Source organism: Chaetodon auriga, chromosome 11 (assembly GCF_051107435.1).
Source record: "Chaetodon auriga isolate fChaAug3 chromosome 11, fChaAug3.hap1, whole genome shotgun sequence".
In the NCBI taxonomy this organism is placed as follows: Eukaryota; Metazoa; Chordata; class Actinopteri; order Chaetodontiformes; family Chaetodontidae; genus Chaetodon; species Chaetodon auriga.
In genome coordinates, this window is record NC_135084.1 from 25825001 (window position 1) to 25840561 (window position 15561).

A 15561-nucleotide genomic window follows, 5' to 3' on the forward strand; every position below is an offset into this window, starting at 1 on the left:
CACGTGATGATAATTCAACAACATGGGTTCATTTTCTAACTTCACACCCAAACTAAAACTTATATATAACTATTCTTATTATTTATTTATTTTTTTTTTCTGTCTCCGAGCTGCTGCTGTTGTCTGTTTGTCCCTTTCTCATCAAATAAAATGCAATTACATAACAGAAAGTGCGAAATTAAAGAAAATAAAAGCAGCTTTTATGGAAACAAAGGTGACGTGCCGTCTTTTGTTTTGAGATGGGAAACATAAATGCGGCCGTTAACTAACTCACTGACTCTCTTTGCTTGTCTTTCTGCTGCCGTGGTTAAAGAAAAATTGGGTAAGACTGTTTTCTGTGACATTCGCTGTGTTTGTCTGATTAAACTGTGAAACATGCCCACATGCATTATGGCTCTGAGCTCAGAAGTCAAACTCACCAGTAGAGCTGCACAGTGTGGAGAAAATATGTGGAACAACAAATCTGTTGTGTTTTTTTGTGCTTTGAGATGTGATAAATCCTGAAAACCGGGTCCGACAGTGTGCAGGTTCACTGCACACGGAGAAGAATGTTGCCTGAATTTCTGTTTCCATCAAAGCACTGAAGGAGCTGGCTGGATTTTTCTTCACAGCGTCACACCGCTCGTACATTTGACCCCTGTTTTCTGAATCCTGCAGGATCCCGTTCCGGACCATCGTGGTGAGCCTGCTGTCCCACCAGGTCCTGCTCCAAAACCTCTACGACATCCTGCTGGAGGAGTTCGTCAAGCAGCCGGAAGGCCACGAGAAGGTCACACCTGTGACCTCTGACCCCAGCAGAACCACAGCGGGCTTCCTGCGCTACATCTCAATGACTAATTTAGCCATAATCCTGGATCTGCTGCTCGACTCTTACAGGTTACTGCAACCAGAAAGTCATATATGCAGATGACAGTGTTTTATAGGTCTGTAATCCTGCTGCTGTCAAACTAAGAGTTGATAGATAATAATAATAATGTTGATCAGCTCTGCACTCAGCTGACTAATGACGACTGATCCTCTGCAGGACGGCGCGGGACTTCGACACCCGGCCGGGTCTGAAGTACCTGCTGATGAAGGTGTCGGGTGTTTGTGGAGCAGCTAACCTTTACCGCCAGTCTGCCATGAGCTTCAACCTGTACTTCCAGGCCCTGCTGTGTGCCACGCTGAGCCAAGCCGACAGCATGACGGCACAGCAGGTAGAAACCAACCATCAGAGCTCTTCAGCCGGTTCATTCATTGTTATTTTGTGTGTTTACTTTAAAGCTGCACTCATCATCACCCGACTCTGAGGTTCCCCTTTTAGTGTCTTTCAGCTTGTGGTCAGCTTTTCTGTTGTGGCTCAGTCTCAGCAGCCAGCCGGTGACTTTTAGCTGCATGTTATACACCTCGCTCTCCCTCTGTTCAGATAAGTGCTAATGTTGCTAACACATTAGCCAACTGTATAGTCTGTAATACGTCAAACATGCACGTGACGTTCGGCTTGAAAAATGATTTATGCAGCTTCAAGTTAATTTGCTTTTGCTGACTTAATTTGGTTTCGTTTTATTTCATTTGCCAGATGTTTCAGATTTATTTTCTATTTTCTGTTCTGCTTCTGTGTTTTTGGTAGATGTATGTGAAGAAGTTTGGTGCAGGTATTTTTATGTTTGGAACAAATGCATCAGAATAATAGCACATTAAAATTTACTAATTCATTTATCTTTTTATCTCATAATCTGCACACTCTCGTAACCTTTGGGCATCCACCTACTTAGGACACAGAAATCAGGCATCAACATCTTAGCAAACCACCTAGAGACATCATGATCACCTCGCAGCAACACGTCAGCCGCCGCTGAAGATGAAACCGATAAATACATCAGCAGTCAGCACTGTTTCTGTATTTAGGTGAAGAGGATCCTGTATGAGGAAGAGGAGGGCAGCTCGGACTCCTCTCACCCTGGTTCTGCTTCCTCAGAGGACGAAGACATTTTTGAAGAAACAGCACAGGTGATGCAAACACAGGATCAGCTGCACAGAACCTGATCTGTTTTCATAACAAATAAGAATTAGGAGCAGAACTGTGTGCAGAGGACGAGCAGTGATAGCCACAGAGGCTAAATACTGCAGACAAAGAGAGCAGTGCAGGTGCCTGCAGAGGTCAGAGATTTGGCTGGATTAGTCGTCCTGCTGCTCTCTTTTCAGTCCTCTTTATCGAGGTTTTCCTGAACTTTTCACCCTCCTAATGTAACAAGAAGATCAGTTACTCATGCTGTTGTTATGTCAAAATTCAAATCATCCACTTCACCCTGTGCTTCAGGTCAGCCCCCCTCGCGGCCGGGATAAACGGCATCACTGGCGAGCCCCCATCCCGTCTCTGAGCGTGCAGCCGCTGGGCAGCGCAGACTGGGCCTGGCTGGTCAAACGCCTCTACAAGCTGTGCATGGATCTGTGCAGCAGCTACATCCAAATGCACCGCGACCTGGAGAGCACGCTGGAGGAGGTGGCGCTGGTGAGGGGAGGAGCAGGTGGAGGAGATCACGTCGTTTTCCTGCCTGTCTTCCAGTCTGAGACGTCCACCCCGACGTCAGCGAGCGGGCTTTCGGCGAGGGGGACGCCGTCAGAGGAAGGCGGGTACAGGTGTCAGACAGCGGACGTGAGCGCAGCGTCGCCGGGAGACACGCCCACACCCAGCCCAGGATTCAGGTCTGACTTCAGTCACATCACATGTCAGCTGGAGCGAATTTATTGTGCTGATCCAAGATAAGATGTTAACATTTAGTACAGCTGTTCCCAGCGTCCTCATGACAGCTGGAGCTTCACTCGTGCACCTGAATGTAGCCCACACATGTTTCCTGTTTAACCTGATGCCTCCGTCCTCTCACCAGAGTCCCAGTCGGGAACCGGAGGGATAAATAACTTTTTCATCATTCCTCTCTGCAACTTGTCACTGTCAGAATTTCTGCTTCCCATCAGCACCAAAATTGGTCATGTGTTGCAAAGGTTGATGCGTTCAGGGTCAAAGTTCAATTCAGTGAACCTTCTAGAAAAGGAGCAAGGTGCACGCTGCTATGGCTCACACAGCTAACATGCTAACGTCAGTCTGAACACAACCTCACATTTACAACCCTGGCTGTGATTAAAAGAAGTGGCTGGGCTTGTTTTCAGGGCTGTGGGTGTGAAATCAATCGTAGGGTTTGTCTGTTGACTCTCTCAGTGCTGCATGACTCAGTCTGTCCAGCTGTCCACTCACAGCAACCGTTCACCGTCTCCTGTCTCTTTGCAGCTGCACAGGCAGTCTGCCCCACTACTTCCGGACCGGCGAGAGGAGAGACTCCAGCATCACAGGAAGCTCGGTAGGGACTCCTGGCAGCGCCGGACCGGGACGGAGAAAGGAATGGTGGGAAAGCGCCGGGAACAAACTGTACACCATCGCCACAGACAAAACCATCAGCAAGCTGATGATGGAGTACAAACGCAGGAAACAGCAGCAGCAGCAGCCGCAGCAGAGCCACGTCAACCTGTTCATGAAGGAGCAGGGCCGGGCGGCGGCCGCAGGAGGGGGCGTCGGGGAGAGGAGGGCCCCCGTGGAGCCGCAGAGACCCCCACAGAGGCCCCAGCATCTGGTGGACCAGCAGGCTCCGCCACTGAGGCACTCTGTCAGTGCGGGACCTGAAGTCCTGAGACAGGAGAAGAGACCACGTTCAGGATCCACCATCAGCTCGCACAGCATCTCTCTGAGGGACTCTGAGGCTCAGATACAGGTACAGAGCGAGGGGCCATCACACGCCACACGAGGTTCACTCTGTTTGTGTCTCATTCAAAACGTTAACGGATTAGAGAACATTTATTATCAATTGTTTAAGATGTTTTAGACATTTGCAATTATTAATATGATACTAAATTGTCAGTCACAGCATTTAAGGCATTTCTCACTTCTTTAAGGGGCAGGTTTAGGAAACGGGAGGAGTGCATTTGAAGCTTTAAATTAGCTGTCGGCCTCTGTTTAATGTCCAGATGGCAGAAAGACAGAAAACTTCCCCCTCAAAGAACTGAGGATTGATCACATGACCGTGTGCTCGAGCATCGAGGTTCGCCGTTGACTCTGTTTCTCTGCTTGCAGGCTTGGACCAACATGGTCTTGACCCTGCTCAATCAGGTCCTCCTCCTGTCGGATCCCTCGTTCCTGGCGCTCCAGCCGGCGCTCTACCCCTGCCTCAGCCAGCTGTCCTGTCACGTGACCGACGCCCGAGTCCGCCAGGCACTGCGTGAGTGGCTGGGCCGCGTCGGCAGACTCTATGACATCATTCTGTGACACCGCGGCGAAGAAACGCCGAAGTATCCGCCGAACGGCCTTAACTGAGTGATGACAAAACTGACGTCATCATCTGAATTTGATGAGCAGGGAGAGCGTTGGCGAACGTCATGTGACACTAAGTTGGAGGATTTGATTGGCTGTTGCAGGATGAAGGATTCAGTCGGTTTGTGAGGGATTCTGTGATTGGATGGTGAAGGTGTCATTTCTGCCTCTTGTTCCTCAGTTTAAGTCGGTCATTTCCACACAAAACATGCAAAAGAGAACACAAACACACACACACACACACACACACACACACGGCGTCAAAGCTTTTCAATATGAAACCGCATCAACACTTTAAAGGACCCTGTGGAGTTTTCTAGTAAACAAGCGCAGCGATATGTCTTAGTGCACGACTGTCAGCAGCTGTTCAGGGACATGACGTGAGGTTTTTTCAGCAGTCTGTCTGTTTGTTGTTCCACCTGTTCAGCGTCTTTGTCATTTATGGCTTCCACACACTAAACGTTTGAGCAGGAATGTGTCATCACCTCGTCCTCGCATGTCGCAGAGCGCTGAGATGCAAACAACACACAGACTCCATGACGCCACGTGAGGTCAAAAACTCTACCGGGTACCTTTAAGGAAAATTATTTCTCTGAATCTTCAGTTATTGATAACGATGGGGGATAATGGAAGAGTGGCCCACTCACAACACATGCAGATGCACAAACAGCAACAGATGACAAGCAGCTGAAATTAGGCCACGTTAAACTTAAATACTGTATTTATGTCCTCAGAGTCAGAGAGCGAGGCCGCGTCACGTCCAGTGGAAGCTCGTTTGGTTGGACTTTATATGAATGTTTTACATCCAGCTTTAAATTCTGTGCGGCCTCATTCACCTTCAGCTGAATGTTTTTGTTTATTTTTTTATTATTTTAACTAAATACCACATACAGTATGTGTGTTTTAATGTTTAAAGTGTATGATATACTCCATTATTTCTCTTTGGTGTGTGTATGCGTATTTATGTAAAGGCTTTATTATTTAAATTATTCCAGGTGTCATATTTATGATTTTTTAAGAGCTGCTTTCGAGTTTTACAGTAGCGCCACATCTACCTACTTTACTGTAATGAAGTGCATGAAGTCTGGACTGTTGTAGCTTCAAGAAATGCACGTCATCATCAGTTTAAATGCATTTCCTCAGGCACTAATCAGACGCTTTCTGTTACATTGATTTCTCTTCATTTGATCGAAGGACTCGTTTTTTCATCTGTGAAATGTTGGAAAATCTCCAGCTGAAGCCTCAAATATCTTTTGTGCAACCAGCAGTCCAGAACTCAGAGATGATGCACTTTGACCTATTCCATGCATATTAGATTTACAGTGTTATAAACGACACATTCTTACATCAGAGAAGAGAATGTTATCAGTTTATCAAGCAAAAAAAAATGAGTAAGGATGAGGATGAACCCTTTAGAATTCAGTGACCACATGACTCCCCACCGGCACCACCCTCAGGATGAATTTAGCACTTTCAGCTGTAGTAATTAGGTAAAGCTCTGCTGAGATCATCATTCTTACACACTGAACTTGATATCGAGACAATCGTCGTACAGGCTGCACATCTGTGGACAGAAGTCTGCAGTCTTTAGGTTGTCAGCTTATGTCTCTCCAGAGAATGATGCCATGCAAGTGTTTAGAAAGTATAACTCCACCCTGAAATCAGAAAGCCTAAAAACCTCTTGCTCTAATCCAGCAGATACGTAGTTACAGTGTGTGACTGGTTCTCAGGAGGGACGGTGACTGAAGCAGAATATGAACTGATGGAGCTGATCAGCGTCTGAGGCTTTGTCCTTTCCATCTGCACTCATTGCTCTCTCTTCACTTGCTTCCTCTGCTGCCTCGTTCATGGCCTTATTTGCTCCTCTTGGCCAGCTGTTCACGACCAAAGTGGCACCAAAAAAACAACACAATTCTTCAAGCGACAGGGATAAGCTTTAAATGTCACCCGAGCACATGTGTCGTTACACAGAGCGAGACTCTGACAGAGATTTAGGCCAGAACGATGGCGAGGAAACACGATGACGAGCGTACGAAGTGGAGCACGTCTGCCGTCAAGCACAGGTTTCTGAAGAGAAGCTGGAGTCTCACACTGTTACAAGAGCCGAAGAGCCACCGTGACCAAACGTGATAGGCTGAAACACCTGTCAGTCAAGCTAATGCTCCACCTACACCTGTCTTTTGAGATTCTGTTGCTTTTTAATGAAGCAAATCGTAACCTCAGTCACATCTGTCGAGCGTCTGGTGGCCATCAGAGGAACTGGACCCTAAATGAGGCGTTTAGGGTCCAACCAACACTAATTTCTCCACTCTTACATGGATGCTTTTCTGTGGCCATCTACTACTTTCTGCAGCATTGAGTTACAGATTTTGGGCTGCACGTTTACTTTGCAAGAGCCTGAGGAACCAACCTGAGGCAGGTGTCTTCATCTGCTCTGTGACGGAGGCAGTTCAGGTTCTATTTTATGAGAAAATGTGGAATGGAAAGTTTCATCAGTTTGGCTCATCAGTGTCTCTTCCCATCACATGCCCTGATCCACTAAACTGAAAATCTTCTCATTTTTGTCTAAAAAGCAGCTTCAAATCACAATTTTCTGCTTAATGAGCAACTTCACACCCTGTTCCTGTCAGATGGTATTTGGTCCAGAGGGCTGCGGTGCACTCTAAACATTTCTCACAGAGGGCTTTGATGGAGCTCAGAATACTTAACGAAGTATTTCAAATGTAACTTTACTCGAGACCTGCAGCCAAACTGACATGACATCAAAAAACAGAATCTGAGAAAGGTCTCGCCCCAATTCCTACGAGGAAATCTCTTCTGCAGGGTCAGTCCTTTGCACTTCTGTTCCAACAAAGCAGTCCTTTCCGACTGTCCAGCAAATGACAAATAGCATTAGTGTGTCTCGCCTCTGTGTCCTGTCCTGTCTCTGCCGTCCCTCGGCCCCTCCCGGCGTCCCTGACCCGTCCCCGTTTGTCCCTGTTCCCTGCTCGAGGGCGAGCAGCGAGTGGACAGATGTTGTCGGCCATCAGTGTGATCAGCAGCAGTGAAGGGGAGGATTTAGCTGGTGTTAAGTCCATGACAGCGTTTGCATCTAAAAAAAAAAGCAGTCGACTAATGTGTCAGTGTCGTGCAACAATTCTCCTCCGACAGTTTGTGATGATTTCTACTTCGCCTGCTTTTCATTCACTGTGGTGATTATCCTGCTTTCAGCCTCGTGGACATTGTGTGCGTGCCGATGTGGCTTCTGTTAACCTCCAAAGATGAGATGAATCTTCTGTCTCTGCTTCTTTTTTACAGTGTTACTGCTAATGTATATTTGACATAGCAGCGCTGAGATTAAGATGAGATTGAATCAGGAGCGCAGAGGTTGTGGCACGCTGAAGATCATCGCGACCACAAACGTCATCTGCACTCTAAGCAGATTTGATGCTCTTGGGTATAGTTCAGTTCTGAAGAGGAGCTCCAAATCCGTCCATTGTCATGTGTTCCATCAACAGAAAGACTTTAGAAGAAAGTCTTTGCTCGATTTTTAAGCTCTTATTGCTTTCTGATTTGTGCAGCTCCGTCTTTTGCCCTTGTGCTGGAAACTGTAATCGCATTTCTACTAATATTTTACAGTAAAATCATCCTCAGTTTAGGTCTTATTGTGCAGTGGAGGGATTTGGGAGCCTGAACAGATTGAAGAGGCAGTGACCTAGTATACTTTGCTCAGGGCTCAGACGGATTGCTAAAACAGAAGAACTTCCTGAAAAAGTGTAAAACGAAAAAAAAAAAAACTTTGGCTGAAGGTTTTTTGCTTAAAAAAGTCTTAAAACTAGTTTCAGAGAGCTCGCGGATGGGCGAGTGATTGGGCTGACGGCCTGACTGACTGGCTGCCTTGTTGGCTGCATAAATCTATTTCTGACGGTTTAGTTTGCAGCGGTCGTCTGAGAGTGGAGGAGTGGAAGCAAAGCAGCTTTGACCGTGTTGCCCTGCTGTCAGACACTGATGGAGAAAGCGTATGCATGACCCAGACATCTGACACAGTTTCTGAAGCGGAAGATCACGTGACGGGGCGTCATATAGAGCCAGAGAAATGAAGGGTAACACCGGTCAGGCGTCTTTGAACTGTACACTCAAGTTGTTAGAAATAAGCTTTGAGTGATAGATGTCCAAGCAAGTCAGGTTTGAAGAGGGTTCAGGGGTCAAGACAACGTTAGCGTTCATGTACATCTCTGTCAGACGTTTATCTCTCTGAAGAGAAACACCTGAGTATTTCTACTGCTCCTTTTGTGGAGTCATACAGCGAGAGCTTTCTGAGGACAAAAGACGGGGCGAGACCCGTGATGAAACTTTGGTGTCATTAGAAGCTGTATCATCGTGCTGCTGGAGAATAATTGTCCTGTGGCGCCCTGACGTCATCTGCACGGACGTATCAAACACGCTGGATGCTCATCTCTGGTTTTTCAGGTGCTGCCTTTTGTCCATGAGTGCGTGCATGAAGACAGACATTATACTCAGAGTTGTGGGATGTCTTTGTTGAAACACTATTGAAATGACGCCTTGGCTGAGCTGCAGGGACACTCGCTGTCCGTCCAGCCTGAGAGGACAGTTGTAGAATGTCTTCTGTGGTTCTGTAGGAGCTTCATGAAGACAAAATGTCTCTGCTCGGGTTTGGTGATGTTAACTGCGAACGTGAAGTTTGACAGATGTGACTGACAATGAGTTGCATTGTGGGAAATGTCGGATTCGGTTGCTTTGAAGTTTGACTCATGCTAAAGAATAAGTGCAGGACATCTCTGTCTCTGGTAGTTTGACCTTTGAATCGCTGGAGTACAACTTTAAAATGAACTAAACATGTAAACATGCAGTGAATAAAGAGTCGAAACAGCAGTAATTGTAATGAATTAGTTCAGAGAGATGCAGACAATTGATTTCAGTGATGACATGATGCTCAGTTTGTCCTCACGGCTGAGCGTCACAGCTCTGTCTTCTGTTCCCTCTGCTTCTTCCTCTTTAACTGCTCCTTACTTTAAACTCTCTTAACCAGAAAAACTGGATCTTGAGCTCCTGTTGCTGAACTTGAACCACTGACGATGACAAGATTGTTGATTTTTATTCACTTAAGTTTGCGTAAGTCACTTCTTCACTCCAGAGATGAGGTGTTAATGTGTGTGTGTGTGTGTGTGTGTGTGTGTGCGTGCGTGCGTGTGTGTGTGTGTGTGTGTGTGTGTGTGTGTGTGTGTGTGTGTGTGCGTGTGTGTGTAATGCAGAAGGTATAAAACATGGCAGGACTTCAGAAAAGAGGTCACCTGAGTATTTAATGCCAACACACGATTGTTTGTGTCCCTTTGGATGAAAACATCTCACCTGTCGGAGAGCCTTTGTGTGATTTTTGGAACAGCACACCTGTAATAATGGATGACGCTCCCCACCCCCCCACCCTCCCACCCCCCTGTATGCCTGCTGATGGATGTGCAGCAGGTTCCTGATGTGAGCGCAGCTTCCTGCTCATTGGTTCAGGCGGCTCGTTTGCCTGTTTGCTTCCTTCGCTGCCGGACTGACATCAGCAGGTCAGCTCATGTTGTGACTGTGATTTCTAAAAGTGTATTTTTTCTGCTTTTGATATGGAAGAAAAGCACCTGTAATCTCTGCTCCTGATGTTTCTAACCTGCTCTGGCCTCCCTCTTTTCCCCTGAGCTCAGTCTTACAGATGTGTAACTGCTGTATGTTTCAAAGTGCTTTTCCAGGAGGCCTGTCTGCTCCGTGTGTTGTACAATAAAAGCAGTTTATCTCATGTGTTTGTCATCGAGTTGTACTGTCACATGTCCACATCCACGATAACAATCTGCTTAAATACCTGCTACGGTATTTTACTTTCACAGGAATAACTGTCAGAGCAGCTGGTGGCATTCATGTGTTTTCCTGCGTTTACTCTCAATCAACTTCAACAAGTTAGCAATGTAGCTTGGTGCTAGTCCATTAAGGGCTTTGTTTACAGGGAGGAGGACCTTAAAATCAGTCCTAAAGCCACTGCAGAGCAGCTCAATCTGGATTAATGTGCCCTGTCTTCTTGGTTTACAGCCGAGCTAAAGAGGTTTGAACGTTTTAAGTTTTTGAGGTCAACTGGTGGGATTTCAGTTTTGTCTTTATTGCTCATCCATGTGTTTATTGACAGCAGACAGTTAGTGATCGAGTCTGTAGCTGCAGCATCATTTGGTTCAGCGCAGATGTGCAGTTGTGTGTCATCTGCATAGAAACATACATTGAGCTCTCTTATGACGTCACCCAGTGGCAGCATGTATAGTGAGAACAGTAATGGACCAATGAGCTCCCTGCAACCCCAACACAGATGTCATGTTTGTCAGACACATGATCCCCAAGACTGACGTCAAAGTTTCTCCTTTTGACGTCTGCTTGAAACCAGTTTAACGCAGTTAAACTGGGAACAGGCTGCCTGTGTGTGCTGTATCGCATCGATCAGTGTGCAACCAGCGACGTTTGGATGTGTCCCGTCAGCCTTAAAGCGGTCTTTACACTTCCAAAACTGAAACTGTCAGTGAGCTTTATCCCTTGGGTGAGGCGTGCTGATGTCAGCCATGTGCTCAGGGCAGCGAGTCTGCTGAAAGATCTGATCCTGTTCCCCAGGGATTGGAAAAGGGCCTGACGGTCGGTCAGCTTCTCCAGTCACAGCCAACAGTCTTCTTTCAGGAGCTTGAAACTGTCAGTGTTTTCCAAAATGCCACAAACGACCTTTTCTGTCATGTGTGAAGGAGGACTTGTTAGTCTTCCTGCACCTCCCCAGTCCAGGTGAGATCACTGTTCACCTTCGATTGACTGGATTCAAACCGAGGATTAAAGATTAAAATCAACAGCTGACTTTTTTAATTAATCAAAGTGGAGTATTTGTTGGTGTTGTCTCTTGTTTTGCTTCACACACACTCCCTCCACCCTGGTCTCTCTTACACACACACACACACACACACACACACACACACACACACACACAGAGTTGTTTTTTGCCCCCAGCAGCTGTAAATCCTCCCATCAGGACCAGCGACGTGTCTCCTCTCAGCTGGACACACGGACTGTCTGCTGGCCTCATTTCTTCCTCCCCCTCCCTTTCTCCGGTGTTATTTCAGGCTGATCGCTTCAGCCCAGCAGTCAGTGTCCCTCAGAGCTCGCAGCAGACTCGTCCTCCTCGTCTCTCCGTCCACCGTACCTCCTCTGAGCGCCCCTGGCTCCGGCTGGGCTTCAGATCCTCCACCCACCCACCATGCGGTCTCTGATGGAGAGCAGCTGGATGAAGTTCGGACCAGCCGGCCGGGACTCTCTGGACTGGTCGCCCGGACCCTCGGCTCTGCCCTCCACCGACAGACAGGCATCGGTGAGTTGATCCAAATCTAACAGCGGTGTTAATCAACGAGTCTGTTCATTTTTTAATTAATCTAGCTTCAGTTTAAAAAACATTAATGCAGCAGATCAAACAAGGAGGTTCCAGACTTCTTGACTCTCTTAAACGTTAGTGACCAGAGTTACAAACAGAAGTGTGAGTAGATTTTCCAGTAAAGACAGAAAATCTAAATACGTGCTTGCACGTGTTCTTGGCTTTATGCAGTAAATGAGCAAAATTATGGCATTTTGGCCAAAGAGATGATATAACAAAGTGTGTCCCATGCCAGGTAAAGTCCTTATTTAAATCATTTTAAAGTTTTCATTTAAAGTTAAAGGCCCAATAAATGTTGCTTTTCTTTTTTTTTTAAATCATTGCATATGTAATTTAGAAGTGCATAATTAAATGTGGATTTATTTTGTGTCTTGTGGAAATGATGTTTTCCACACCATCACCAGTTACACCAATAGAAATCTTTTACATACAAAGTAAAATATCTGCATTCAGTCTAGTTTGTAAGAATTAAAGGAAAGATCCAAGAGATGACGCTTTGAAAACATCCTCATCCAGAACTCAAAACTAAAGCACCATCGTCACTGGAGCGTAAAACATTTCAACCGAGTCACAGAAGGAAACAGGAACTTCATCATTAAAAGTTTTATTTTTTAATTTCCCAGCACAGATGAGGTCTCCTGAAGCTGAAAATAAAGTTTTCCAGGTGGTTTGTGTTTGAAATATGTTTTAATCTTTTGTGTTATTTCAGAAGCAGTGACTCTTGAACACCAATACTTCATTTATTTGCTTTGATAAAAATCTTAAGATCAGATTTTATCTTGCATTCAGCTCTTTGAATATTTACGTTATACTCAGCAGCTGTGTGCTCAAACTAGTCATGAACAGATTTACAGATTAATTCATGTAGAGGCCAAACAGATGTTTGTGACTGGCAGCGCCCTCTGCTGGCCACATGTTATCTGAACACCAACTTACCTTTTATGAGTAAATATGATTTTATTTTTCTATTATTGTTAATTTCCTCCAACAAGCAGACACTTTATCTCCTCACTTTCAGCACAGTGCATCAAATAAGTTACTTACCTGAAATATGAAATTGAAGTCAAACGTGAAAATCATCAGCATTAAAACAATGAATATCAGCATAAAGCACTGTGATTAATTGTGAAACTGAAGTGATTAATGTGAGAATGATGGACAGAATATTTCAAATTGATCAATGATCACAAAATGTATCATGTAATCGTTTTGTGTCTGACTCACAGAGCCAGAGCTCGAGTGAGGCCATCATCAGTGCAGGAGCCATCACCTCCATCGCCATCGCAACCGTCTCCGTCCTCCTCCTCTTCCTCAGTGTCCTCGGCTTCCTGATGTGGCGCCGCCGGCGTGGTTTCAGCCTCAATGGCAAGCTGGGATTGGCCAACGTGATCGCCCTGGAGGACCTGCAGGACCCAGAGAGGAACTGTGAGCTGCTGTCCTCCATCCGACGCAGCCGGAGGGAGCACCAGCTCCCCAGCTCCAGCTCGGAGCAGGACGTGACGGACGGCGTGCTCCTCATGGTATACCTGCCCTCGCCGTACGAACAGACGCTCACCAGGATCGCCAGAGCCGCCAGCACGAGCAGCTCCAAGGACGTGGAGCTGCTGCCGCCGAGCCCTGGTCCAGAGACAGGCAGCAGAGATGAAGAGGAAGGGATGAGGCTGGACGACAAGGCGATGATAGAGGAAGAAATCAAAGACTGAGAGAGAGGGGAGGCTGGTGACACATCCAGTGATTTCCTGTTGAGGAAAACATCGTCAAACCTTCCTACATGTCAACAATCGACTGCACATCAAACTAAATCTTTAGAGACGCAAGAAAGACGTAAAGAGACAAGAGTCAGAAGAGCTCACATGGCCCTGTCCTGCTGCAACAAGACCTCTTTGTAGATATGTACAGATTTCTGAATGTGGTTTGGTTGGCTGAGATCCACAACACACCATCTGTCTTCAGACCTCCCATCGGATAATATCCTGAGTGATTCTCCTTTAAACAGACAAGTTCAAAGCTTCTCAACACTCAAGACAACGACACCGACTGACCATGGTCTGTGTCAGGAATCAAACCTCTGATTTCACAACGGTCCACTGGGACCTCTGTGCACCCTGCTGGCGCTGCGCTGCACCATCCTGCAGCATCTACGGTATGAAGATGACTGAAGAAGGTGCAGGATGGACGGAGTGTGTTTAACATCATTTTTTACAGTGTACATAACTCCTCATACATAAAGGCTGTGTCGCTCACTCGCTTGTGTTGGTTGCACATGAGATTGTAAAAATGTAGATCTGTACTGAAATCAGTTCTAATTTTTTACTCTTACATTTTACCTTCTGTAGCATCCTTTCAGACTTGCATTTCCCCAATTATGACCATAAATCAGAGTGAGCAGCAAAACGCTTTACTGTCATGGAAACAGAAGAAGCTTTATTTTGTAATACTGATATTTGTTTACATTTTGGCTGTGTGATATTCACAGTTCTCATGTTTGTCTCATTGTGCAACCTCTGGATACAATGACTGACAATAAAGTGGAGAATTCTGACGTCTGCAGTCTGTTAGTTGTTTCACAGTATTTCATCTCTCACATGTCAGAAGGAGAACAAAAGCGCTGTTCAGACGCTTTAAACGGCTGCTTTGCCAACAAGAAGCCTCAGTAATTACTGTTCTCTTCCAGCAGCAAAGGCAGGATGCAGCATGACGTCATTACAGTCACAGTGAAGGAGGTAAAACGGGACTTTTGGGACAGTTCACGTCCCATTTTGGACTGACTAAACTGTCGCCAAGTGTCTTAAAATCCACCAAAGCTAAACCAAAGATGGCAGATCATCGTGAGTCCCTTTTTTCTGACTGAAGATAAAAAGTGTGATTTGGAACAGAGAACACGGGTAGAGATTATTTTACTTGATTATGTTTTATGTATAGAATGTCCCCTAAAAAAGAGGCAAAAACACAAACTGAGAGCTGAAACTGCTGGCTCTATGTGGCTTGTTTTGGTGGCCAACAATTTTCAACCCTCAGGTCCAAAATGGCTTCGTCTCCACCGCCAGCGGAGGTGCAGATGAGGCCGCAGCCAGTCAGCAATTTGATTACATTTCACTCATTTTTTAATCTTAAAATGTTTCCAGAAGCACCAACAGCACTAAGACTCACATTCTGAACTACAATATTGCTCACTGAGGATTATCCAGTAAAGAAATCTGCAAGATCAAAATATGGGTTTGCACATGCGCATGGCTTTATAGAGGGGAGGGGGGGAAGAGAAGAACAGAGTTAATGCTCTCGAACTGCAAAGACAGCAGAGAATAAAACCTAAACATCTCTGTCTGATCACTAACTCTTCTGTCCAATCACAGCCAGCACAGCTTCCCCAACACACCACAGGTGAATCAAATTAAATTAAAACCAAATCAATGGATAAAACATGCATATCAAGATCAATGGGATGTCCTCTTCCACATTAAGTTGCTGTTATCTGTGATGATATATACTTCATTCATAGTATTTTTAAATGGTGTATACAGAAATACTTTTTCCTTACAGCACTTCTCACTGCTGTGAAACTAATTTTCCCTTCCAGGGATCCATAAAATGTCTGTTTTATTTTTCTCACCAGAAAATGGAGCTTTTAGAAGATTATGGCGTGAGCCCGTCCAGACAGCGCCTGCAGCTGAGTGACTGTAAAGTGAAGAACACATGTTGCTGCCTCTAATTTTCTCTGTGGTCACATTTTAAAGCTTTAAAATAAGTCATGTGCAGATTTTTGTGGGCTTTTTCATGGAAGAGTCCGGGGGGGGGG

At 45.7% G+C, this 15561-nt stretch overlaps 2 protein-coding genes across 2 annotated transcripts in view; both read left to right on the forward strand.

Annotated features, from left to right (window-relative positions):
* Positions 1-10115, forward strand: part of arfgef3 (ARFGEF family member 3) — a 43130-nt gene extending 33015 nt beyond the window's left edge. The window contains exons 36-41 of the mRNA XM_076742409.1: positions 658-876; positions 1025-1196; positions 1888-1989; positions 2300-2685; positions 3266-3743; positions 4103-10115. Of these exons, the coding sequence (XP_076598524.1) occupies positions 658-876; positions 1025-1196; positions 1888-1989; positions 2300-2685; positions 3266-3743; positions 4103-4294 (1549 nt within the window). The 3' untranslated portion in view covers positions 4295-10115. The remainder of the gene's footprint in view (positions 1-657; positions 877-1024; positions 1197-1887; positions 1990-2299; positions 2686-3265; positions 3744-4102) is intronic.
* A 139-nt stretch (positions 10116-10254) lies between these two features.
* LOC143327848 (uncharacterized) lies at positions 10255-14307 on the forward strand. The gene is made up of 2 exons (XM_076742410.1): positions 10255-11705; positions 12992-14307. The coding sequence occupies exons 1-2, from the start codon at positions 11595-11597 to the stop codon at positions 13466-13468; spliced, it is 588 nt and encodes a 195-aa protein (XP_076598525.1). The 5' UTR covers positions 10255-11594; the 3' UTR covers positions 13469-14307.
* Positions 14308-15561: the final 1254 nt, after the last annotated feature.